The 24,976-nt window shown below is 45.0% G+C and overlaps 1 protein-coding gene across 1 annotated transcript; it reads right to left on the reverse strand.

The window, feature by feature from the left end:
- Positions 1-571: 571 nt before the first annotated feature.
- On the reverse strand, positions 572-17,724 carry urb1 (URB1 ribosome biogenesis homolog). Its single transcript, XM_031573034.1, has 39 exons — positions 17,473-17,724; positions 17,087-17,226; positions 16,836-16,987; positions 16,619-16,748; positions 15,741-15,837; positions 15,562-15,647; positions 15,314-15,439; positions 14,972-15,099; positions 14,653-14,848; positions 14,217-14,354; positions 13,633-13,806; positions 13,260-13,398; positions 12,790-12,912; positions 11,893-12,005; positions 11,546-11,665; positions 11,281-11,397; positions 10,863-11,001; positions 10,543-10,713; positions 9,967-10,169; positions 9,523-9,738; positions 9,118-9,288; positions 7,960-8,845; positions 7,462-7,666; positions 7,115-7,301; positions 6,933-6,994; positions 6,498-6,688; positions 5,842-5,952; positions 5,677-5,740; positions 5,219-5,387; positions 4,991-5,093; positions 4,620-4,780; positions 4,040-4,151; positions 3,778-3,884; positions 3,328-3,471; positions 2,972-3,081; positions 2,645-2,851; positions 2,167-2,411; positions 1,222-1,830; positions 572-941 (listed from the first exon to the last, which is right to left on the reverse strand). The coding sequence occupies exons 1-39, from the start codon at positions 17,603-17,605 to the stop codon at positions 754-756; spliced, it is 6,873 nt and encodes a 2,290-aa protein (XP_031428894.1). The 5' UTR covers positions 17,606-17,724; the 3' UTR covers positions 572-753.
- Between the last annotated feature and the right edge of the window lie 7,252 nt (positions 17,725-24,976).

Here is a 24,976-nt window from a genome sequence, read left to right on the forward strand (position 1 = left end):
GCTAAGTACAAATATGGATTTCTTTTTTCAGACTCGATTGTGATATTAATGTGGATTGTTGTTGTAGCTGTCATCGGAACCTTCTTCTTTGTGTTGTCATATATGTCCCGATATGACAACCTGCCCAGGTACGTGAAACAGCACAGCAGTAAGCAAGCAGTACAGATACATATATAACCTATGCTACTACAGTGCACACTACGATTTCCTCTCTAGTGACTCCTGTTACAAAAGCTGAGGCCTTAGGGCAGTTGTCAACCTGTTAATCCTGAAGACAGTAACACCTCTTCAATAAAAGGCAATAGTAATTGAAGTCAATGTGCTACATTTACTTTTATGTTTTTGAAAGATATGTTTGTCTTTTCTTTACTGTAGGGGTCACAGACAATCCAGAAAACGTAGTTCCTCTGACTGCAGGAGAAGCCACAGCTCACTTTCATCCAAATCCCTTGTGTAAACAATATTACATCGTTTTACTGTTTTGCTGAAAACCTACATTCAAAACTACAATGGAGTTGTATTCTTTTAAAATTCTGTTACATTTTAAGTTTTCAAATGCAGAAAGAAGTAGCAATGTGTAGAAAAGGTGTTAATATAATTCTTCTCGGTGAGGTAATACGTCAGATCACACACAGAAGGCAAACAGTAATCATCATACCTTTATGTAAAGAAATACAGTACATGCTTGTTCAGAATACAAAATAAAAATACAGAAGTTGAACATGTTTTTTATGTACATTCAAAACAAATGCATCATGTTGACATGCTTGAGTCCAGGGTTGTGAGGATTTCTCTGCAGATGTCCACTACTGCCGATTTGGACTCCTTTACTTTTCCGTGGTCCGACATCACCAGTCTGACATGTGTCAGAAAGAGCTCAGCAGACTCTACCCCGCTCCACAGCTCATGGACGTACAGAGATAGCAGCAGCAGTCCAGCCTCTGTGGGTCAGAGTTCAGATGTCAGAGGACAGTATCTCTCATGTCAGTCTAAATCCTCTCTCAGGGCCATTTCATATTTATCCTTAACACTGACAAGATAACAAGTTAAGCAGTTGTTAAGCAATTTCTGTGGCAGTCTACAATCTTTAGATATCTTGAGTCCTCAAATTATTTTTTTTTTGGATAAGAGCACACTAAGAGCTAAAAAGTAACTGCTAAATACTGGCACTGGCTCAGTAATGAAGTCTGTTCGGTACAGATGATCATGCATAAGCCTTACCCCTTCCTGTATGGTCATCTGTGGACGTCGGTAGACAGGCAGTGACAACTGTCTGATGCAGAGGTCCCAGGGGAACACCTTGTGACTCCAGCAGCGGAAGCATGATGCTGGTGAAGAGGCTGAGAGTGTCTGCTCGGCTGGAGCCCTGCGCTGGATCTCCACACTCACAGACCTGGTGGTACAGCCTGAGGAAGGCCATTTTTATGGCTACGTCAGCCATCAGAGCATCGATTATGCCTTTGTGGGGCAACACCACTATACGCACCCATTTCAAGAAGCTCAGCACACTACTACCATCATATGGTGCTAAAGCTAAAGTCTGCAGCGTCCATTTGATGAGCAGACTGGCCGTTGCGCGAGACTTGCAGACAGGGTCAATGCTGTCAGTTTCTGGCACTTCAGGGTTGGTTTTTGGGGAAGTAGAGGGTACAGCCTGAGTCTCAGGCTCCCAGTGTGTGAAGATGTGCCTCAAGTGGGGTTTGCACTCGTCCAGGAGGCTCTGATCGCGCTTCTCAGACTCTCCGTCTGCCTCCGCCTGCTCTTCCCCACGAGAGCGCAAAGCCTGCTGATACGTGGAGCCTTTGGCTCGGCCTCTTTCTCTCCCAGCACCTGTAGAAGAAATCATCATCATGATCACTATCTCTCTTTGCTACATACAACCAGCAGTCTGTTTGAAGACAGACACATGAAAACAGCCACACAATGTACCATCATCACTGCCCCTAGGTGGTGTGCTTGGTGTGCATCGCGTGCTCCTACTTGTGTACTTCACATCACATAGGATGAGGACTGTGAGATATGAGGACCTCAAGGTGCCTCAGTCATTCTATGGATGTACAGACTTAACTACCCAAGGATATTTCGGTTTCACTTTTTTCACTCCACTCATTTGGAACAATGTAGTTTGATCCCATTTCAGTCAGAAAGAAAAGCGTCAGATCTCACCAAGAAGGTCTTTGAGTTGGCAGGTGGTGGCCAGGCCTTGCAGGGAAGCGAGCAGAGCGGTGTCATGTGCTAACGTTCCCCAGCGATGGAGCAGGGAGAGGACATCCGAGCTGGAGAGAAGTGGGGGTTTCAGAGTAAGCCAGCCCGCGTCGGAATGAACTCCCAGAGCTATCCCACGATGCATCAGAACAGAGGATAGAGTCTGTAGGAAAGGTTTCAGCTGAGGGGCCTTCACACCTGCAGTCCTGATGTGTGAAGAGACACACACAAACACACACTTTTAACAATTCTTCAAATGTCTTTCCAAGAAACTGTACAATATCTGACCAAAGTTTATATTTTCACATTAAGAAGGACAAGGTTGTTTACTTTTACAGATGTTAGAATTTGGCTACGACTTAAAAAAAAAATAACTCAAATCGGTCCTTAGACCCATGATGTCAGTTATTACAACATGCTATATGAGAGGAAGTCTTACTTGAGGTGTTTGATGACACCCAAGAGCAGACAGAGGAACTCGTTTATCAGTGGTAGGGGAAGGCACTTGACAGCAGGTTGAGGTTTGTCTTTATCTTCTGCTGCAGAACTTATCTGCTCTGCCCTGCTTTCTTTTTGGCCCAAATTAGTGAACCATAGCGTGTGTGCCAGGTCCACAATAGCACTCAGTAGCCTGGGATCCACAAACCTACGGAAGAATAGAAATGGGTACCCTTAGTAACAACGAAACAAGGATATGTTTATATATTTTGAGGAAACAAATTGAGGATGCGTATGGAAACCTAGAGCGCGCTCATCTATGCTTTACCTCCTCTCCAGCAACTGCAGCAGCCACATCAAAAGGCCATGAGCCTTGGTGAGATTATAGGCTCCTTTGGTTACATGGGCAGTTTTCCTCAGGACATTTATAATCAGAATCTGGTGAAAATAAATAAATAAATAAGACAACACAAATCAGTTTTCTAAAATAAGGCTTATGAATAGACAGTGGATAGGGTATTGGTATAGCTGGAAAGGTTATTGAAAAATATTTTTTATAAAATATTTAAAAGCTTACAAATGTACATAAATGAGAGATGCCTAGAGATGTTTAATCTCATCTGTGTTAACAGTTTTGCCTCGGGTTATATTCAGTGTGTATTTGTGAGTTTGTAAGGGTTGTACCTGAGTGGACTCCTCACACAGCGGACTGCTGCAGAAGCCCAATAAGGTGAAGTAGAGGCCCTGCTGGTCACACAGCTCGTAGCAGTGTCTGTCCGTCACGCCCTCCTCCAGCACGCTCAACATCCACTCCCGTTCCACTTTGTGCTGAGAGAAGGGGGGAAAAATAAACAGGCAATCCATCACCCGCACAAAACCACACACACTCAAAGCTAAAGCGCTCAACACGTCTCTTTCTGTTGATAACATCGCAAGAACAACATGCTCGGATGGCAAGGGTGACAAGTCTCCTTCACCTCTCTTAATAAGAAAACACAGATGTAACCGAGACTTCCCAACTGTCGCGTAGTCAAGGATAAGCGCATGACTGAGATGAAGGACAGTATCAACTGGAAATATAAACATACATGCTTTCTGGACTACGCAGAAGAGTTACAGGGGTCCTTCACTTACCTCTAAATCAAAGCTGTAGAAGAGTTTGAAGAATTCAGGGACACGCTTAAAGTCCAGATACTGGTGTCCCAGGAGGAACTTGTTGACAACCATATACATGTGTTCCTCTGGATTACAGAACACACACACATAAATACGCCTTAGTAAACATACATGTACAACATGACTGACAGATATTGACTTAATGTAAAACATTTTCCATCTGTATGAATTAAGACCGGGACGAGCTGAAGCAGCTCTGCTTTCTGGGTAATATACCCACCAGGTCTGAGCATCTGCTGGGCCACTTTGGCCACATATGTGGTCATCACGAAAGGCACTCGGAGGTTCTGCTGCTTGATCCCATTCTTCACTGTGTCCAGCAAATACAGAAGCTGCAACATATGGTGAGTATTCAGATTTGGGAAAGTATCTAATATAATTTCATTTCATATTGAACACCTAAAATATTTTGGGTAAGACTGTTAGCAGTAACCATTAGTAAATAACAGTGAACAGTAAACTACTGTAAATGAACTGCTTTTGATAAAAAATAATTTGAAGTGATTGAACCAATTCAATCCCATGTAAAGGCAACAACAATCTCGACAACAACTGATCAGCTGCAATAGTTGTTTAGATTTAATTAACTAATTATTTTTGTATGTCAAGTAGCTGTATGGGCCCCTCTTTATTTTTAGGTTATCATTATTCATTTATTTTATTGTTCTATTTTTATGTTTTAGATCAAATTATACATATATATTTATTTTTCCTACTCCCAACACATTGCTGTTGTTTGTTTGTCTTTGTTAATCCCATATTAATATCAGACATTTGCTCTGTATCTTTATTCTATGTACCTGTCTCTTCTCTTTGAAGCGAGCTCCCTCCAGATGCTGATAGAAGGAGCCCAGCACCTGGTAGGCAGCCGCCCTCAGCTTGGGGTCATAGCTGCTCAGGGCGGCGACAGCCACCCCGAAGGCATCGCTGGACACAAACTTCAGGCAGTCAATTACAGACTCTGAAAGAGATTAAAGCACATCGAAAGAAAGTCAGTGAATAAGTAACAAAATTAGCCGTGAACACTCTGAAAAGGGAAGTGAGTTTATGTGAGCCTGAAAAAAAACCTCATTCAGGTTGAGACAATGGTCTTTATTTTTATTTAAGGAAATGTGGGTGGCGACAGCCTTTAGTTCAACAAAATCTGCACACCACCTGCAGGCGAACTCACCTGGCCGCAACATGGCACTAAAGAGAGGCAACAGGAAGCAGGGGTCATACAGGTCAGCCAGGTCCAGTTCTCCTTCTCCTTTATAGATCAGCTCCTTCCCATCCTACAAGAGAGCAGCCAGTCATTCTGAGAAACTATGTTGAGTGTGTGAATGTATGTGTGGTTCTGTGTGTGTTATGCGTGGTTCTGTGTGTGTTCTGTGTGTGTGTTCTCCGGCCTGCGGGGTACCTGTGGGAGGATGCGGCGCTGCTGGGGGAAGTGACTGACGGTTCGAAGCATCCTGGCGGGGTTGAGCAGCGCCAGCAGTTCCTCTGAGCTGGGCTGCTGCCACAGGGACGGCCCCATGCTCTTACGGGTCTTATGGTGCTCCACGGCTGCAGAGCCCCACAGCAGAGACCTGGAGTTCACAAATACACACACACACACAAGTTTAGTAGGCAACACACACACATGCACGTGTACACACACACACACACACACACACACACACACACACACACACACACACACACACACACACACACACACACACACACACACACACACACACACACATCGTATTTTGTGCAAAAAAGCCAGACAATGTAAATGTAAAATGCACCACACTTGAAACTAACTACTATAATCCAAAAAATACTGAAAACACAGACAAACGCCTTGCATAACATGGACCCAAGTGTACTTACTGGAACTCTACGAGACTGAAGTCATTCTTCTCATATTCTTGAAGAAGGAGCAGCAGCTTCTGATCTGCACACATGACATCACCCGTGCACACATTAGCCAAGGCTAAACACAGGGCTTAAGACAGATTCATAACCACAGGAGATCTCAGGGAATCAGTGACAGACCTGCCGTGCTCAGCGTGGCTCCATAGGCCCCCAGCAGCACCACAAAATGCCGCATCTCACACAGCGACGGGCACCTCTTCACCAGCGCGAGCGAGAGAGAGATGAGAGCCTCTGGAGGAACACACAAAGGTGGAAGACACTGCTCAAATACAGTCTAAAAGCATCACACATAGAGAGGAATTCTACTGAGAGGGAAAAAAATAACCCAAAAAAACAATAACTCTCCCAGCCACAGCCTTAAATTCAAACCGTCCGTAAAGATCGAAACTGGAAGATCCAGACTTGGACATCTGAGATTTGAGATGTAAATCTACTGATGGCCTCTTCAGCTGTAGGCTTTCTGCAGCACATCAACCCATGAAGTTAGCCACACACAGTATATTTTGTTACGGTCTCTGGGGCTTTACGTCCTCTGTCACCAGTCAGAATGATGGCAATATTCTGATGCTTTTGGCCGTCTGGCAAGTCAACCACCGTGCACAAGACCGCTGGCCAACATGATGGCGCATGGTGCTTAAATCATCTTTACATAAACCAGGGAAGCATGACTTACCACAGCTTCGGTCTGGTATAACAGTCATAATGTAATACTTTCAGCCCTGATCTGCAGGCTGGTGCTATATGAGAGACACCAGCAGCCCAGTCAGCCACTGTACCTTTAGTCTGAGCGCTACTGCACGGATCATCCTCCGTGCCCAGCATGGCGGGCAGGAAGAGGGAGTGGCTGCTGGACATCATGTGGATGGTGGCCAGAGGCAGCAGGGCTTTAGGGGGGTCAGGGTCACCGTACAGCAGGTCCACTATGCTGGTTAATGTACTCAGCAGGGCATGGTGTGTGTAACGATATCTGGAGAGGAGAAAGTTACATGGTTAAATAACTGGTAAAATAACATGGACGGGAATTCTTAATGAAAGGTCAAATGCAAACTAGAAATTACGGAACTAGGACCTATGCAATACAGCAATTCATTATAAATGATACAGGTGAAATAGAAAATTTTCTTATTGTAGATTTATTGTTATACAATATTAGACAGCAGTCGTTGTTAGTGCCGTGGTATTACAATGTTAGCATTCAATGATACACTTACTTTAGCCCCGACTTCACAAAGCTGTTCCAGTCAGATGCTGCCACATGTTCTGGAGACATCTTCTGCAAGACACAAGTTATTCATGGTACTATTAGCAAGACGTGACACAAACATACCACGAATAATACGTGTTCCAACATTCTTCATCATATTATTAATCACTTTGCAGTTTTCTTATTTACCGCAAGCCCCTCCAGTCTCTGTAGAACGGTCTCCTCCTGATCTAAATGTGCACTCTCCTTCTCTTTGCAGCTGCTGTATGAAGCAACCAGCCACCGGAGGGCAGCACTGAGCTGGGACTTCCTCCAGGACTCCAGCAGCTCAGAACTATCCTCCAGCTTAGTGCTAATAGCATCTGCTAGCTGCCACCTGCAATGAGAAACAGCAAAAATAAACTTAGCTTGCTTTTGTCAGTTTGATGTTATTTCAGTGAATCACTTGATAGAGTATATGAGAATACTTAAATCACTGTATCAGTTCAGTACCGAGTAACGCACTTAACACTAAATGCTTTTGGCTGGAGGGTTACCTCGCATAGCTCTGTGGTTTCTGGAGGATGGCGATGAGGTCTGGCATCAGTGAGAGGACATCACTGGCTTCGGCTGCCAGTTTGATGAGATTGGAGAGGACCTCCACGAGCAGGCCCAGCGTCTCACCCTCCTCAGCCCCCAGCATGGCGCTCCACAGGGGGCCCAGCAGAGTCTTCTTCAGAGCTGTGAGCACTGCTGTGCGCACTGCAGGACACAATTAGGGTTCATTATAACACACAATGTAACAACAAAGGAATTTAACAACCTAATAATGTAAAACTGTGCAGATGCACATACAGACCAAGTTGACATACCAACCATTAACATATTATATCTATACTAAATGAGCTCATATCCACTAAATTAGCTAACTTTCACTAACATTTGTATTTAGGTTATAACAAATTCAGACTAAAAGTTGTCCATACATTCTGGCAGTCACCACATGGAATACAAGTTTGGTGAATAACAAAACACATGGATGTTCCTTTGTTCACCTTCAAAGGGTCTGGCAGGGTCTTCTCTGGCAGCCACCTTCAGATACGAAGACAGCAAGGTGAGAACCGCCTGGCTATGAGGAGCCTCCTCCCATAGGCCTTCAGTCTCCAAGCACCACAGCTCAAAGCGCAGCCTGTGGGTGGAGCAGTTCTGGAGCAGCAGCGAGCCCACAGCCTGCGTGGAGCTGCTGTCAGCGCCTCCACCTGTCTGGGCACAGTACAGCAGCACGTCCGTCTGCACCAGCTTGCCACTGCCAGGGTCGGAGGTCAGGGCCTGGAGGAAGAAGTCCTCCAGGGCGGCGCTACGGCAGGACGTGAGCAGCGTGGCCAGACCGCAGAGGTGTGCCCGTGACAGGTAGAGGGCGCCGTCCTGCGAGAGGCTTTCCGTCAGCACCTGCAGCGCCACGGCTCCGTACACGCTCAGCTGTGACCGAGACTCTTCCTTTATGACGTCACAATCGCCATTGCCCGTGGCAACGGTTGCCACAACCAGGCTCTCCTTGGGCAAAAGCAGCAGAGCGGAGACGACCTCTTTCAGCCCTGCCACCTCCATGTGTTTGTGTAATGCCAACAGGGCTTTCAGTGCCAAGGACTCCTCGGCATGGCACTTGGCATCAGGCTTCTCCGCCACCTCCTCCAGCTCCTTTAGCAGTGCCCGCTGAACAGCTGAAAGGTACCCTCCGATGAGGTCCAGTGCGCCCAGCTGGCTCAGGGTGCCAATTGTGGCCTGGAGCAGAGAGAGAATGCCACCGCTGAACTGGGCGCACAGGCGCTTCAGCTGCACAGGGTTGAGGGAGTGGGCAGGCAGGGTGCCCAGCTCCAGGGCAAAGAACCACTGCTCCAGACACGGGTGCTTAAAGATGGACTTCAGCACAGTCAGGCACACCTATTATACCAAAGACAGGGATATGAGCACAAATACAACATACAGAAGAGAAAGTAAAAAAAAAACAATCATCTGCATCTTCATGACCATAAACATTATTTGTGCTACAAAAGAGGAGAAAAATTTAACAGAACTAAAATGCGAAAGGTCCCTTTCCTTCAAACATGCACAACATGTCATGCCAAAGGGGCATGACACAAACAAGCATATGAACTCTATTCTGTATTACTACATAATAATTGGTTTGCGCCACAATGTCATCAGCATCACACCTCATCTTTATTGTCCTTTCCTCCCGCGCCGACCTCCAGGAAGAGGTCTTCCCCCTCCTGACCCTCCATGGCTTTCGGCTCCACCGTCTCGAAGCTCTGCAGTTTCAGCACCACAGCCTTCAGCACCTCCATCAGTCTCTCCACCACAGACACGCCTGTGCCTTTCGGAAGCTGAGGATCAACAATTACAATTGATACTGCAGCAGTAAACACATCAGGGAACATAGAGTTAAAGAGGGGTATAAACAGTACAGTTAATCACCAGCACTAGTGCACCATGGGAATTGAAGTTCTATCGATGAGGTAACAACATGATCCACCAGATAAGCAACAGAAGCTACAACTGTAGACTAATAATTATTACTGAATTGTGAAGCAGTTTTCATTCCTTTAACAAGGACCTACCGAGCTGAGGGACTCCACGGTGGACCTGATGTAGAGCAGGAGCTGACAGACGGTGTTAGGGAAGCGCAAGAGCTCCAGGGAGGACAGAGACTCCTCTGCACTCTGCCTGAGGGTGTCCTGGAGCAGCGCAGTGGGTCCCTGACTGTAGGCAGCCCTCATCACAGCAGAGAAGCCAGCAGGGGATGGAGCACCACTGTCCGTTTCGGAGGACATGAACTACAACACAAGAGACGTATTAAAATTACGAGACTACGGCAGACAAAAACAAATATTTTCTGTTTGATGACTAACAAACACTGTGTGTAGTTTTTATCATCAAAAAGGAAAATGTCTCTAGACCTACAACAATGACACAGAAACACAGACTCCATTTTTTGTTTCAGGAGTTTTCAGGGCCTAAAATGTAAATAAAAGCAATGAAATGCTTGGAGCTCTGAATCTCACCAGTGTTTCCTGAGATGATTGTGGCAGCCATTTAGAGTAATAATGATGGAGCTCCACAACAGAGGGATGAGGGGGTCCTTTGGCCTCAGCGGATGAATGCAGCTCTTTGTCATACTGCTGCAGGGTCAGACAGAGGGGCAGGGGGTCTCTCTGCCAGTGGAGGACGTCACAGAGCACCGCTGACAGGTACTCATACAGCACACCTGTGGGACAGGACAGCTAACTCAACACTGGACATAGACAACTCAACACCACACAGACAACTCATTATCACAGACTAGTACTCTTACAGGACAACAAACCGACAAATCAAGCAGAGAGGCAAACGCAACCTCACTCAATTCAACGCTCTTCATTACTGATAATTCTATTACTGATATTCTATTTCTATAACCATAGATGTTCATATATCATACTATGGAAAACAAAACCACTTTTGAAACTCGATGGCTACCCTCATCAAAGATATTAACTTACTGTCAAACCCGGTGGATACTAATTCACACGTGGCCTATTCAATAGAAGCATAAGCATTGCGTCATTCTGCCGTGCATTAATGTGGAGGTAGAAAAATACCTTTTTCCTCTTTGGATGTTGCAGGGAGGTCATTCCGAGCCTCGAGAACAGCCGGCACTATAGCGCTGAAAGGGAAGCTCTGCATGATGAGATCATCAGTAAGCGCTGGCCCCAGCTGCTCGATCTCACCCTCACTGCCCTCCATGATGACATCAACCATGTCCAGGACATCTGAAAAGACAACATAATAATATTTAACGCCATTTAATCATGCAGATATATACCAAGAAAATAACACAATTCACATGAATACAATTCAAAATGCTAATATTGCTAATGCTAATAATTGGATCGTTAGCCATGTAGCAGCAGGGCCTCACCGTCTATATGAGAGATGGGGATGCTGACGGCATCTCCATCCTGGCCACTCAGGCTGGCCTGCAGGTAGGCAGCCTCCTGCACCAGGCCGGCTGCTTTATCAGTGTATTTGTGTGGGTTACACAGCAGTTTCACCAACACCTGAGTGCATACACACAGCTCAATCAACATACAAGTACACACAGACAAGCAGTCACACATTCATCTCATCTTCACACAAACAGAATGGCTTTTACATTCGTTGATGATTTAAGTAAGGGCACAAAATGAGGTAATTCAATCCACAACAATTAGAGACAGTTGACAAAATAACACCCAGTTCCGTATATAATGGACATGTAACTGAAAAAGTGGCTAGTCATGAAGCTACACTAGGCATGACGTTTACCCACTATGAAATATGTAGACGGAGGGACTGACCCTATCCAGGAACTGGATGATTGGTTCTTGGTCTGAGGGCTCCAGACAGGCCAGGTGATCCAGCCACAAATCCAGCTCTCTCCAAGTGTGCTCAAACACACCACTGTCCTTCAGAACCTGCAACACAGACACACACACACACCTATGTCAACACAACTCTCCGCCACACACTCATTCCAACACCATGCACTCATGCACACATGTGCGCACACACACACACACACACACACACACACACACACACCAAAAGTTAACCAAAACGCACTTTGAGGACGAGCATTCTGGTGGAGGTCTTGAGGTGGCTGGTGTTGCTACTTGCAAACATCTTCAGAAGCAAATAAAAGACAGACTTCTCCCCACCAGCAGACTCTGAATCTGATGTGTCCTATGAAGAAGTGGCATAGAGAATCGTTCATTCAGGATATCATGGTACATGACCTTTGACATGAAAATTACATATAATGTGTATGTAGGCCTGACAATGTTTTACAGTACAAGTAGAATTTTGAAAGGCATTTAGGACCAACTGGCATGCATCTCCTATGTATGAAGTATGGACACCAATATCTCATTGCAAACCTGCTTGCAAGCTGGCAATTATTGAATTCCTACCTGAACACGGAACCAGGAGAACTTGCTGGCAGGAAGTTCTAAAGCCAGCTGCAGGATCTGGTACTGCAGGATAGGAGGAACCTCTTCCTTCATGCCCTTTTCTGTGACAATACCTGAAAATGTAAAAACATGTGAAAAAAATAAGATACTTTAAATACAGTGAACACTTTAGTAAACACACTGGTGATTTTTTTCACTATTCATACATGCAGCTACATTCAGGAACATTTCCCTCTAGCGCCTTTTTACACATGCCATAGCAATGCTGGAATAGATGGGGCAAGGGACAGACCAACAGATGGCGCTAATGCAACACTTTATGGATGCCAACTGCCATAAAACTCAACAGGAGAGGAAGATGGGGTAAGGCCAGATGTACGTGTAACTTAGACGCCTCGTTATTTTCAGGAATATGGCAGAAGAGAGCTGTTGGTGCCAATGTTCTTGCAATGTATTTAATTATTAACACGTTTGCAAGACAAGTTCCATTTTTCATAATGTATGAATCACATGGCAACGGTAAACACATCGCTGAATCAAATATGTAGCGAGTCCTGAGTCCTGTGATTGGTTTGCTTGCTCCATGTGAAAAAACATCTTACATCAGACAGATGTAACCCTTTACATGCTTGGCCCTGCAATGTTACTGCTTTCATTCACAAATCTCAGCCATACAGGAATTTTCAGTCAAATGTCAAAAGGTCTTGAGGTGGGAAACTGGGGGTAGAGATTTCCCTCAATATCATGACCCCATGAAGGAAATATTTCAGTTACAGTCTGCATGTGTGAAACACATTTCCATATATCTCAGTCCTTCTCAGCTTTCGTTGATATTAGTCCCTAAAAAAAGCTAGACTCTCAACTGTCCATCAGATAGCAACAGTTCTGTTACAGTACCTTTCAGGAGTTTACTGAAGTCAAAGCGGCTCTGGCTGACCAGGTGGGGCACCACCCTCTGGTACAGACACATGACCTGGAGGATAACCGCCTTCAGCAGGATGACCTGTGTCTCATCTCCACCTGAGAGATAAGGAGACAGTGAGAGTTTGCGTAGCAAGAAAACATTCAATAACTAACATCGTGGACAAAAGTTAATGAACATTCTTGAGAAACTTTACTTTTTTCCCTCTGAATGCAGCAATTGCATCAGAAATGTACATGATTGTATGAGATTGGGTCATCCTTTACGTCAGCCTATTGTAGTCACTTCAATTGACCATCACACAGTAAACAAGTCATTACACTGCATTTCAATGTGTTTGCCATTTCTAAAAACCTGTGAAAACAGGTAAAACAGCACCACTCATGGAAGTCCATGGAGTTACACGCAAACTGAGTATTACGTGAACACAGAGGCTTATGCGTACCATGGCTTTCTGTCAACATTTCCTCTGATTCTTCTTTTTTCTTCTCTTCTTCTTTCACTTTTCCACCGTCTCCCGCACCCTTTTCCTTTTTTGTCAATAACTGCCACTGGTACACAACGCTCGTCATATCTGGTAGTACCTAAAAATGTACACAGAATATTACGTTTGCATACAATAAATTAATCTGGCAGAAATAGCATCTGGCAGAAAAAGTTTAACATTAAAAAACACCCAATTTAGGAATTATTATAAAACACTGGATGAATTAATGTATCCAAAAATGTCACATCCAGTCTTGGCCCTTTTATGAACATTGTAGATGGTTTCCAGTCGTGATTTAAAGTAGACTTTATAGAATGAATTCCACTTTTACCTTGCTCAGAGCTTCCCTGTAGAGCTGCACAAAGTCCTCCATGATGGCAGGGGTGTATATGTCTGAGCACTGCCACACGCTCTTATCCAGACAGTGCTCGACATTTTTGAGAGCCCTCTTCAGGATGAAGGATGCCATAGAGAGGGCAGTGTGCTGAACCACTGTGTTTTTACACTGTCGAGAGTAAGAGCCAATACATGACACATGAAAGCACACACAAAAGCTTTTCATCAACAGCCAGAGCACTTCAAACAACACTATAACAGTCACCGGTGGCAGACGTCCACACAGACCCAGGTCAATGTGGTCGAGATAAAATGCACTGCAAACTGATGGTGGCATATGGCGCCTATGCAAGCTAAAGCAAATCTAAGTGCCGTTGAGAAGTTAATGAGAGTTTTGAGCATCCAGGGGAATCAAATCATACTGGCATTACTGCTTCCCTAATGGTCCACCACAGTCGCAGCAGAAGTATGTCACTGCCAGGGCCCTCTTGTTCAGGGCAAACTTGTTGTTTGAATAATATGGCGTGCTGTATTACAGTGTGGAAGGCAAATATATGATGACACTGCAGGAGGACTCACATTCAGGCCCTGAGTGAAGAAGGCTTTATTGCAGACGGTGGGGAGCGATGTCACCATCACCATGGTGAGCAGACGAGGAAGTGGAATGAACTCTCGTGTTTGGAAGGCTTTCGACACCTCTGGCTGTGCCTCATAGATCTGTGGCAACACAGCAAGCAGAAAACCCGGGCTTATTGTTCCCAGTGCACCTACTTACAAGCAAGTACATTTCCATTACGGACTACAATTATTTGTATCCACAGCAGTTAAGATAAGTTAAATGCTGGCTTATAAAAGAGCCATGACATTTGAGTTTCTGCTTTCCATGACAAAATCAATTAGCGAATGTTTGGAACAATACATAATAATGTTATAACTGGAAGGTTATCACGACTAGCCTATACTTTCCATTCCAATACAAAGTAAGAAAAAACGTCCAAAAGTCTTTGCAGCTCACCTTCTTGAGAAGGCTGATGTTGTCTTGCCACGCACTCTTAGGGCGGGGTATGTAGGAGTGCACACTCTCTTTCAGGTAGCGGGCCAACACATCAGGGCTGCTCTTCAGGATGCTCACCACCAGCTCCGAGATCAGATCGTCCTTGGTGGAGTCCTTCAGCCCCACCAGGAACTGCAGCAGCACTATATTCCCTGCCCTGGATCCCAGAACACAGGTCATTGTCAAATAAATAAACAAATAAATCTCAGATAAATATTAAAGAATGACTAGAAATGGCTTTAACACACTGAATATTGGCATAATGGTCTTTGTCACTTACCGTCCAACTGTTCCAAGGCTTTGGTCATGGAAACTGAGTCCGTGTTTGCGTGAGCAGCACAGGTCCAGCAGGAAGCTGTGAACTTGCTCCCGGACAACAATCTTCCCTGCCTCCTCAGGAGTTCTGGACTGTTACACATAAACACAACTAGTTAATTCTAACACAAAACAATATAACTTGCAGAGTAAAGAGCAAAACAAATGTCTCTCATCAGTGAAGATATTACAAACTGAACATATGACCTCTGTCTTTGTCATAAACTATGTTTGCATGTTAAAAAAATGTCTGCCTGGCAAATGCTTATTGTGCCTTTAATTCCCAAATGGAGGTAATGGTATATACCTCATGGCCATCAATTTCTGAGTCCACTATTCCATTCCATCGGTAAAGAGAGGCAATGTTAGATAGGACGGCGGGAGTGAAGAAGCGCACTTTCTGGGTTTTACTGATGGCCTTGTTTTGCACCACCTGAGAAGACAAGGGGAAAAATGGGTCAAGTAGAGTAACCGATAGAGAATGAGAACATACAGTGATTATGGTATTTATGTGAGGGTGTTTTCATGCACAGAGCAGACAGAAAAACATCTGACCTTTGACTGCAGAGTGGCTAAAATCAAATTCACGAGAGAAATCCGATCTTCTTTGATGCCAGAGCTTAGAATGTTCGCAAGAAAGTCTAAGAATGGAGAGAAAAGTTAGTGTCAGAGACAGCGGCTCAGCGAAAATAAGACTCAGTGAGATTATGAACACAGTTCCTACTTTCCTGTACCTTTTGTTTCAAGCAGCTGTCCAATGGTAGAATTATCTCCTGAGAGCAGAAAGGAAATTGAAAACTGTATGTACACCATGCGAACGTCAGGTCGTCCCTGCAGAAAAGAAATGGGAAGAGAATTCATGAGATTCTGTATGCCATACCAGAGATATAAAATATGCCATAAAATATACGCGATCAAATAAGTACAAATGCCATAAGTTACATCACACAGCATTTGTCTGTGTTGATATAGAGGACAGCGCAATTGATGAAGGATATACCATCAACGCTTACATTTTAATGAACAGCCTATGGATCAGATGATCTGTGGCACTCAGAGTTTGAAACTAAATTGGCTTTTTCACATCACAGAAACTGGATTTTCTGTTCATCACTAAGGGTGATGCACCTTCTCTATCTGAGCTTTGTCCATCTGACTATCATGTTTATAGTTCACCCAGATCATCTGGTCTTGCCGGAGGTCTTGCAACTTGCAACACAAACAATCAATTAATTAATTAACTGCCACCTCTTACATTAGCTTTGAACACCAGCTGTTGAAAGTTGAACTGTCAGACTGCAACCCTTGCCTCTGTGTTTTAGTGTATAGGCCTCCCAAACCAACCCAGAACTCCACTGATGAGTTCACGGACATCCTGGGTCCTGCATGGGACATCCTAACATTGCTATACTGATGAAACCCAGATTTATTTCCCTAATAAGTCCGTTTAATTTACTCATGCATCACTTTTAATTGTGTTCTTCTATTCCCTTTTATTTGTTTTAGTTGTTTATTACCTGTACAACTCCTTTTGTTTTTTTATTTTCTATACAAATAAAGTTTACTTGAATTAAATTAGTGTAAACCCACTTCTAACTGCAGTACTACTCACCGTCTTGTCTCTTCTTTGTGCCAGTCCAGACAAAGCTTTACCAAAATGTAACTGGCTGAAGACCTCTCTTGCTGACTCGGGACCCTGTGACACCATAGCAGCCATGAAGGTGAGACACTGGCGGACAAACCTGCCACAGATGCGGAAAGAGGATTACAAATAAAATACTCAAACCACAATGCATCTCTGAGGAAGCCATGACAAAAGCTCGACATACCGTGAGTTCTCTGAATGCAAGAATGTCTGCAGTAGTTTCATATGAGTAGACGCAATCTTTCTGACAATAGTGGAGCCCACTATGCTGAAGTGGGAGAGATCACTCGCTATCCGCAGGAGGATGACCTCCAGGCTCTGCAGCACCAGCACCATCTGGAGATGCACAGACGTGAACGGTTGATTTCTGTGCAATAACAACACGCTACTGTTATTCTCATGCATTGGGTTGTGTCATAATCGTGCCATACTCACTTTGTGTTCAACTTTATTTTCTTCCTCTAACAATTTCAGGATTTCGGTGCACTCGGCGGAAATTCGGATGTAGCCTTCAACAACATCAAAGATGTCTGCACACGGTAACTTCTGGGCAGCTTTTATGAAAGTGTCCAAGCCTGTATGACATATCAACAACTTTTAGGGACACAGAAGTACAAGAATGACAACTTACAGAAAACTTCTGTAGCCACTTATACTATGTTAAATTCCCATACCTGCGTATCGTCTAATCATTGTGAATAAGTAACAGCATATGGCTAAATTGCGGAAACATTATCTTAATTGTTCGCTAAAGATGTGTTCAACCGAGTCCGATACAGGACTGAGCTTATCCGCACAACGCTGGTTCCAGTTGCACTTACCTTTCTTTACTGTTGTAGGATCCTTCAGCATGGTTTTAAAAACTGTACCATTAAATTCCAGGGGATCCTTTTTGGCCACCTTGGCCGGCGTTTGAGGGACACCTTTATCTTTAATCTGGCGTTTCTTCGACATTGTTCTGTTCTATCCTTTACGTATCATAAAATAATGATATTCTCTGTAGCATTCCCTGCACAACTACTCTTCCCCTGGCTTCACTGACACCACACGTGTGTTTCTAAACAGGAAGTTGTCCGTTTGTGTGTAATACCGGGTAGTTCTTTGCCCGTACTAGAGTTCCGGATTTGTGCTGGTGAATGTGCGAGACATTGAGTTGGCCATTGCTATCATTGTTGAAGTTGTGACGTTCCCCTAAGCTGTTTGAGTTGCAATAGTCTGGAAATTGAGGAAGGCTGAAAAGGTGTGGGTTATGATTTAATTTACTTCATTTTACAGTCTTCTGATAAAGTATCAAGGTCTCTTTTTAAAAATGTTGCCAGTAATGCTATGCAAGCAAATTTCTGTAGTCTCAGTTTACTATTTTAGTGGTAAAAGCATAAGCCATTTGTAAGTGCGGCTAATTGGCATTCTTCTCCTACTAAACAGCATATCTGCAGAAAGTCCTCAGACCACAAATAGAGAGGCTAAGGAAAAATGGCCTGCTGTTATAACTGCATGAATGAGCATCCCTGTTGGATGTCTGATGGATATTGGTTGTTTATGTTAGAACAGTCAGTGGTCATACAGTCAGTGGTTTAACTACAGAGCCAGTTGAATATTCGTACAGAGAACAATTTGTTAGAATCTCTGACCGAAGTCATTAAAAAATAACAGAGGCAGAGGCTATATCAACTGCCACCATTGACAGCTTTGCCGTCAGACTCACATTCCAGGCAGTTTGAGATGTAAAATAAATACATCCTCCAGTACGGTCACTGTCATGAATGATGAATTGTCGTGAACAGATAGTGCCTTAAAATACAGCTGAGGCTGCAGACACACTCTGCTCTTTGCTCCAGATAGTAATCTGTTTTTCAAAATGTAACAACAACCCATAATCTCCTCGCTCTGTCAGGAATGCCATGTAAAGCCACAAACATGCCAAATTTGCAAAGCCACAGTTTCATGAAGCTGGCTCTCTTGCCCCCAAGCCTCCGTTTTTATGTCCATTATCACATTTCTGGGGGCAGATTGCTGACTCACCACAGGTTCGTCTCTATTTCTGGGCAGCAGGGGCTTCGCCATCCTGATGTGACAACAAAACCCAGTCTGCAGTTACAGGGACGGAGCTTACACCCAAGACAGGATCCTGTCCAATGATTTAAAACTGGGGATTTTCAGAATGGACTTGGCAAAGTATTCCACCCACTGAGGCCAGCAGTGGGAATACTTGCGGGTTAAAATAGCATGTTTTTTTTTTTTTAAGAGGACCAGCCTGAAAATCAAAGTATTTTAAGATCACAGTTATTCTTTTCCACTGAAAAGACTGTACTGGGAAAGTCGCAATTAAGCAGCCATTGAATATCACTCACTGCTTCCTGCCAGGGAAAGAATGTTCGTGTCAGTGTTTCCCGAAAGTACATTTTTGGTGCAGAATGGTGCACGGTTTGGGGCCGTTTAATGGTGAAATGCAAAAGAACAGTTGTTGAAAAGAATAAAAAGCATGTTCTGTTCTATTCACATGTTTTCATCTGAATGTTTATACTTGGCTAGTAGTTATATGATAATAATTGTAATATAATAGCACAAGCGACACACGTGAATACATGGAGGCGACACAGGACACACACACACGCAGGCCTGAGGTCGTTTGTGAATTTAGCTTCTGCATTTATCCCATCCCGGACTGTCCTTCCTCCAGGACCCCAGGAGCAGTGGGCAGCTTTTTTTAAAGCCCAGGGACGATGAACCGTCTGTCTTGGTCAGGGACCGACGAAGAGTGTTGTGTTCTTTTGCATGTTTTTTCTGTTGGGGTTTTTAGTGGTGGAAACCCCTTGTGAACACGGGGAGAACATGCAAACTCCACACAGAAAGGCCCGGGAGATAGCCCACCTGAGCACTGAAGGTCTGGGGAGGACCTGCCCCCCAGAGCCAACAGCTCCCCATGCGGGAATCGAACCCATGACCTTCTTGCTGTGAGGCTTCAGTGCAAGCAGTGCAAGCAACTGAGCCACCGTGCCAGATGATGAGGTAAACGATGATGAGGTAAACAAAGTAAATGTAGTCTGAAGTTTATGACAGGCTGTCTGTTTGTTCATGTAGATGGCTGTGAGTGTCTATCATACAGTGGGGTCACCACAGGATTTTCTCTGTGTTCCTGAAGAGGCACATATCCTGCATTTGGTTCGTCCTAACATGTTTAACCGGTTGGTTCTTCCATACTCAATAAAGCCCACTAGAGGGCGTATTTTCCCATAGCACATCTTTGAGCTTGTGTTGCTGTTCTGCCAAAGGTGATGGGACCAACAGTGCGCTCAAACATGCTCATGAGTCATGACCCAGACTAATGAGATGCATCTTAATAGCATGCACCAAAAGTACACCCATGACATATTCACGCATCCATTGTAGTATTGCATTTTAACAATAACAATCTTTTGTAAGCTTCGGCACAGATCTCAAAATATGCTTAATGTGTGTCCTTGTGTGGCAGTCTTTAGTACTTAAAGTCTTTCCTCTCTTGAGTCTGTGGCCTCCTCCTTATGCCCTATTATTACTTGTGGCAAAAAATGACTCTCAGTCAGCCCAAGCACTGAGCCCCTGTTAGACTCTTTATCATAATATGGAGCCAAGGACATTTTCATCCCATTTGATCTACCCTAATACACATGCTTAGTCCAACCCTATTCAGCCTGTCCAGCAGGACTCTATATGAATGAATGGGAGCCCCAAACGGCAGGTTTTCTTTATTGTGAGGGGGGAGAAAACTTGAGCTGGGGGACTTGAAGGGTGTGTGTGTGGGGAGGGGGTAGGGCGGTTAATGTGTTGGGAGTGATACCTGATAGCCCTCTATCCTCTAGGCAACCTTACCATGATGGAGGAATTTAAGAGTGTCGTTCGGTCATCGCAGTGGGCCGCCAGGTCCCTCCACCGTGATTTATGTCAGGTTCCTTATCTAATAACTACTACACCAGGAACTGCAGGCCTGAGCTCTGTTTAACAGCCGCTGTAAAACAACATAGTAAAAACACCAGTCTCTCTCTCTCTCTCTCTCTCGCTCACTCTTTCTCTCTCTGTCCCTCCTCATTCGCTCTCTCTCTATTTCTTTCTCTCGTTCTCAAACAAAGCAACAAGAAAAAGAACCGGAGAAAAAAAGAAAAATAGAATCAAATGTTCTGAGCTGGGGTGGGGTGCTACAAAGAGACAAATGGGCCTCGCCTGGGATGTGCTGGGAATGCCATGCCGTTGAGAATGCTGCTTTTGTTCCAGGAGACAGGAGCCCGTGTGGCTTTGATCTGGATAGGGCACAGAGCATCACTCATGTCCACTGCTGGAATGCCTCACTGGGGGTTGGCAGGGTGTGGTGGGGGGCATAGCAAGAGCCACTGGTGGGCCCTGGCGGTGCCTTGTCATTGGTGTTGTTATTGTGAAACATAGCTTTTGCTGAGTGCAGGCACGGAGAGCAGCTTTGCTTAATTAGACGCCATGAATCTTCATTTGGCGCTGTTGCACTTTGCGATTTGTTTTGACGGACACGTCCGACACACGTGTTTGCAACTAAGGTTCATAGCTGTGGTCTCTGTTTTCCTGTCTGTGTTTAAAACGCTGAGAATTACTTTTCAAAGGGTGCGGTCGAAGGGCGACCAGACCAAGCTAAGTCAGTTATGAAAGAGGGAAAAACATTTAAAGACACTTCACAAGCACCAATAAATAGTCAAAGGCACGAGCCTTTGTTTTTCATTTTTTTTCTCTCTTGGTACGCTTCATTTGGTTTTGCGATCCTTGGGACAATGGACCTGAGCCTGAGCTTGCTCCGGCTACCTGGCCACATCTGGTCCTGCCCTTTCACGCTCTCGGTTTGGACCGGAGCTGCATGTGCTCCCCCACACTCCTTATTTCATTTCCATCTCTCCCTTCAATCACTCACTTTCTCTCTCTCCTTCTCTCTCTCCCTCTCTCTCATCTCCCTCGGCGCCCTCCCCCTGCTTACTTGCGCTGCAAATGGACTTCGCAGGCAGCTGACCCCTCAGGACCTTCAACACCTGAGGTCCGGCCCAAGAGACCCTGCTGGACGACCTGGGGAACAGACCTTCGCAATAAATCTCTCTGTCTCACACGCACTCTTTCAGCGGTCTCTTCTAAAATCACGTCTAGCTCACTCTCTTTCTGCCTCTTTATGTCTCTCGTCTTTCCATTTATAACTGCTCCATTGACTTGTTTGTCATTTCTTAGTTTCTCCTTCATTTGCTCTCTGTCTGCCCTGTCTCCCTCCCTCTTCCTCTGCTATCCTCCATCTGTGTTGTCTCTGCACTTGCTCTTTGCGTCTCTCTCTCGCTCACTCCCTCACTTCCTCTCTCGCCACATCACCCCACCTGCCTCTGTTTTCATTATTAATCTCATGAACATGCAGGTCAGATGGGAGCTAAATGTGGCGATAGATAAGGAGCCTGGGCTGGCTAAGTTTAATTGCTAGTTTTTTTGCAGTGGGAGAAAAAGACTCCTGGATTTGATTCGGTATGTACAGACACTTGGGTTACGAAGTGAACAGAGACTCAGGGTAGACTATAGACTCTGGAATAGACCTCACGACACGTCTGTTTCTCAGTAATTTAGGCATCGTGACAGTAATGAATTGTGATTTGACAAAGAGAGGCTTTCTTCTCCCACTCTCACCATTCATTTACTGTCCCTAAGTGTGCTTTCTGTCTATAATTAAATGGGTCAGATGGGTTTGTATAGGAAACATTGCTAGACAGTATGCATAGGAACCTGTAATCAGTCCCTGCTTATGACTATTTAGAGGAAAACATCATTTCAACTAATGAGCTCCATCGCTCCAATGGCTATTAGTGGTAGATGCAGACCTATTGACAGTGTTGTTATAGCAGAAATGTTAAGGGCTAACCAAGCAAATTAGCAAGCATAAAATGGCATTAGCACATGTAAGCCTTTGCCATAACGTATGTAACTGGCCTCTGTTTTGGTTGTGCATATGTGAAATCCATTTTCTGCCGTTCTACTGAGTCAAGCTAATCTGTCTCTTAGTCAACCCCTGTCTGGGCCTGGGTTCGTCCTAACAATGGCCCCGTTCATGAACCACCCATCTGACAGCCAGGGGACTCTCTCCTAATCCAAACACCCTCACGCTGCCCTTAAACATTCCCCGTCCCGGGTGGAGGTCCATCCATTACGTCGCTGCTTGATACGTCTGCTTTTGCAGCTGAGTGGTACCTGGGGGAGAAGGTGTATAAAGATTAAATTGGCGTTGGCTTTCCGGTCTCGGGAAGTCCGGCTAAGTCTTCCCCCCGGAATCCCCTCTTATTTACTCCCTGACAAAAGGCTCCAATTCGGGTTTCGTCCATTGACTCTATTTTTCCTTTTTCTTTTCTTTTTTTTTTATGTCCCCACCACCTCTCCTCCTTCCACCCCTTCTCTGGTGTCAACAGGTTGCTCCTAGAGTTGTTTCCCAGTCTGTCTCTCCTCCTCTTCCTCCGGTGCCTAATTGAATGAAGTATTCCCTGTTTGCTGTGGGCGAGCGAGCGGTGTGTGGATGCGGTTGCTGAACCTTGTGAAGTCCGCCTGATCTGGATCCAGAGCGTGACTGGGAGAGAGCTGCTGGTGTCAACAGGAGTGGCCAGGCAGGGCAACTCTCTCATTATGGCCTCTGGGCTCCGGAAGAACGTGTGCGGCCAAACAGAACAACACTCCAACAACTAATTCATAGATGAAAGCGAGATACACAAACCTGGGCCTCTGTAATAAGTAGAGGTTAAGCACTGTGAACTGCCTGTGCCTTGGGATGTTTGTTCCACATTAGCAGAATGGCTCTGTACAGTATTCAGACTATACCGTCTTTCTCATTTTCATCCTGATATAAGTTCACCTGATAAGTATCGAAGGGAGTACAGCAATACCAACACCATTGTTTTTCAGAAGATCTGATGTACTGTGTACCTTGGCTGTACATGTAATGAACTTGGACTGGATAAGCATCTGCTAAGGGACTAAATGTAAATTTGTGAATGATTTTATGATGACTTCAAATCAAGGTCTAAAACCACATATCCATAGCTCTAACGAGAGACTTTCGACCGTCATCAACCCAAATGGGGCAGATCGGCCAACTGACTGCAGTGACTGTCCTCTCCGCCGCCTCTCTAAAGAGTCCGGTCCCACGAGAGCCTCCGGTCTGTTTGTCTTCCGAAAGCCTCCTGTGCTTTAGGAGCTGCAGCAACGCTTAACAGATACGCCACTTCACCATCAGTCTGCTCTTTTGCCTTGTCGCCTCATTACAACCTTTCTCCCTTTCTCCCTCTCTCTTCCTCTGTTTCTTTCCTTTTCTCTCTTTTTCCCCGACCAGGGCCCTTGGGTGTCTGTCGGTCCCAGGAGCTCTCAGGAAGCCAGCAACAGCGTGGCTTGCAAAGCCCTTTTCCAGCTCATAAACTCCGGATTTATTTTTGCAGTTCTGCCCCAGTGTCTACCAGTTCCTCACCAACTAAAACACGCCCCCTCTGTCCCGCGGACTGAAAAATGCAATTCAGTGGGGGAAAGGCACTACACAGACTTCCCCCAAACCTGCCTGCTGGCCTGTCTTTCTGGATAAGATCAGGGTGCAGTGGCCATCCTGATCTCTGGAGGTTGTTGGCTGTATGTGGCCTTTTTGCTCAGGATGCCCCAGACAACTAAACAGGAAGCCTGGAGCATCACGTTCCCCTCTTCCCTTCCTCAGGGGGAGGAAGGATGGAAAATTCATATTTATGAGGTGATGCCTTCCTATGATACAGTGAGCTGCATTGCTCCACGTTGATATACTTGGGTGATATTTCAGTGTGGAACTAGAGCAGAGCAATGTCTTGTTACAGTAAATACATCACTGTCACATGTAGCTTTTTTGTCTGCGGTTGTGATCATTGTAAAATATATTTACTGGCGGCCACGGGTTTATATGTCAACACACTGTAAATACCACAAATATGCGCTGTCCTTCGTTTTTCTGTCTTTCTGTTGGAATGGAATATGTCTGCAGTACAGGATTTCTCTCTCTTCACAGACTCGTCCACGCTTGATTGAGCTCTCACAAACATGGTGGGACAGATGGGGGGGTATTCCAAAATGTCAAACCTCTGCCACTTAAGCACTTAAGACGAGCCCAACCAAAAATGAAATATCTGAAAGACAGACTGTTTGGACAGTCCCAAATGCACCACTGAACTTTTGGAGTGTTTACCGGAACGTAAAGAGGCGATATTTGTCTGGTTTTAAGCAATGCTCCAGCTCCAGTCAGTGCCTGAGTTTTCACAGTCTGACTGAACTTGTTACCTTACCCTGTGCTTTTCTTTGATCAGG

Source organism: Clupea harengus, chromosome 9 (assembly GCF_900700415.2).
Source record: "Clupea harengus chromosome 9, Ch_v2.0.2, whole genome shotgun sequence".
Lineage (NCBI taxonomy): Eukaryota > Metazoa > Chordata > Actinopteri > Clupeiformes > Clupeidae > Clupea > Clupea harengus.

Excerpts from the sequence above, each read along its gene's own strand:
- urb1 (XM_031573034.1), bottom strand. The coding sequence starts at position 17,605 with ATGTCGAAGAAACGCCAGATTAAAGATAAAGGTGTCCCTCAAACGCCG. Across the intron at positions 10,170-10,542 it reads AACATCCAAAGAGGAAAAAG|GTGTGCTGTATGAGTACCTG; the intron begins GTATTTTTCTAC and ends CCTGTCCCACAG. Across the intron at positions 5,388-5,676 it reads TTCAGTCTCGTAGAGTTCCA|GTCTCTGCTGTGGGGCTCTG; the intron begins GTAAGTACACTT and ends TGTGAACTCCAG.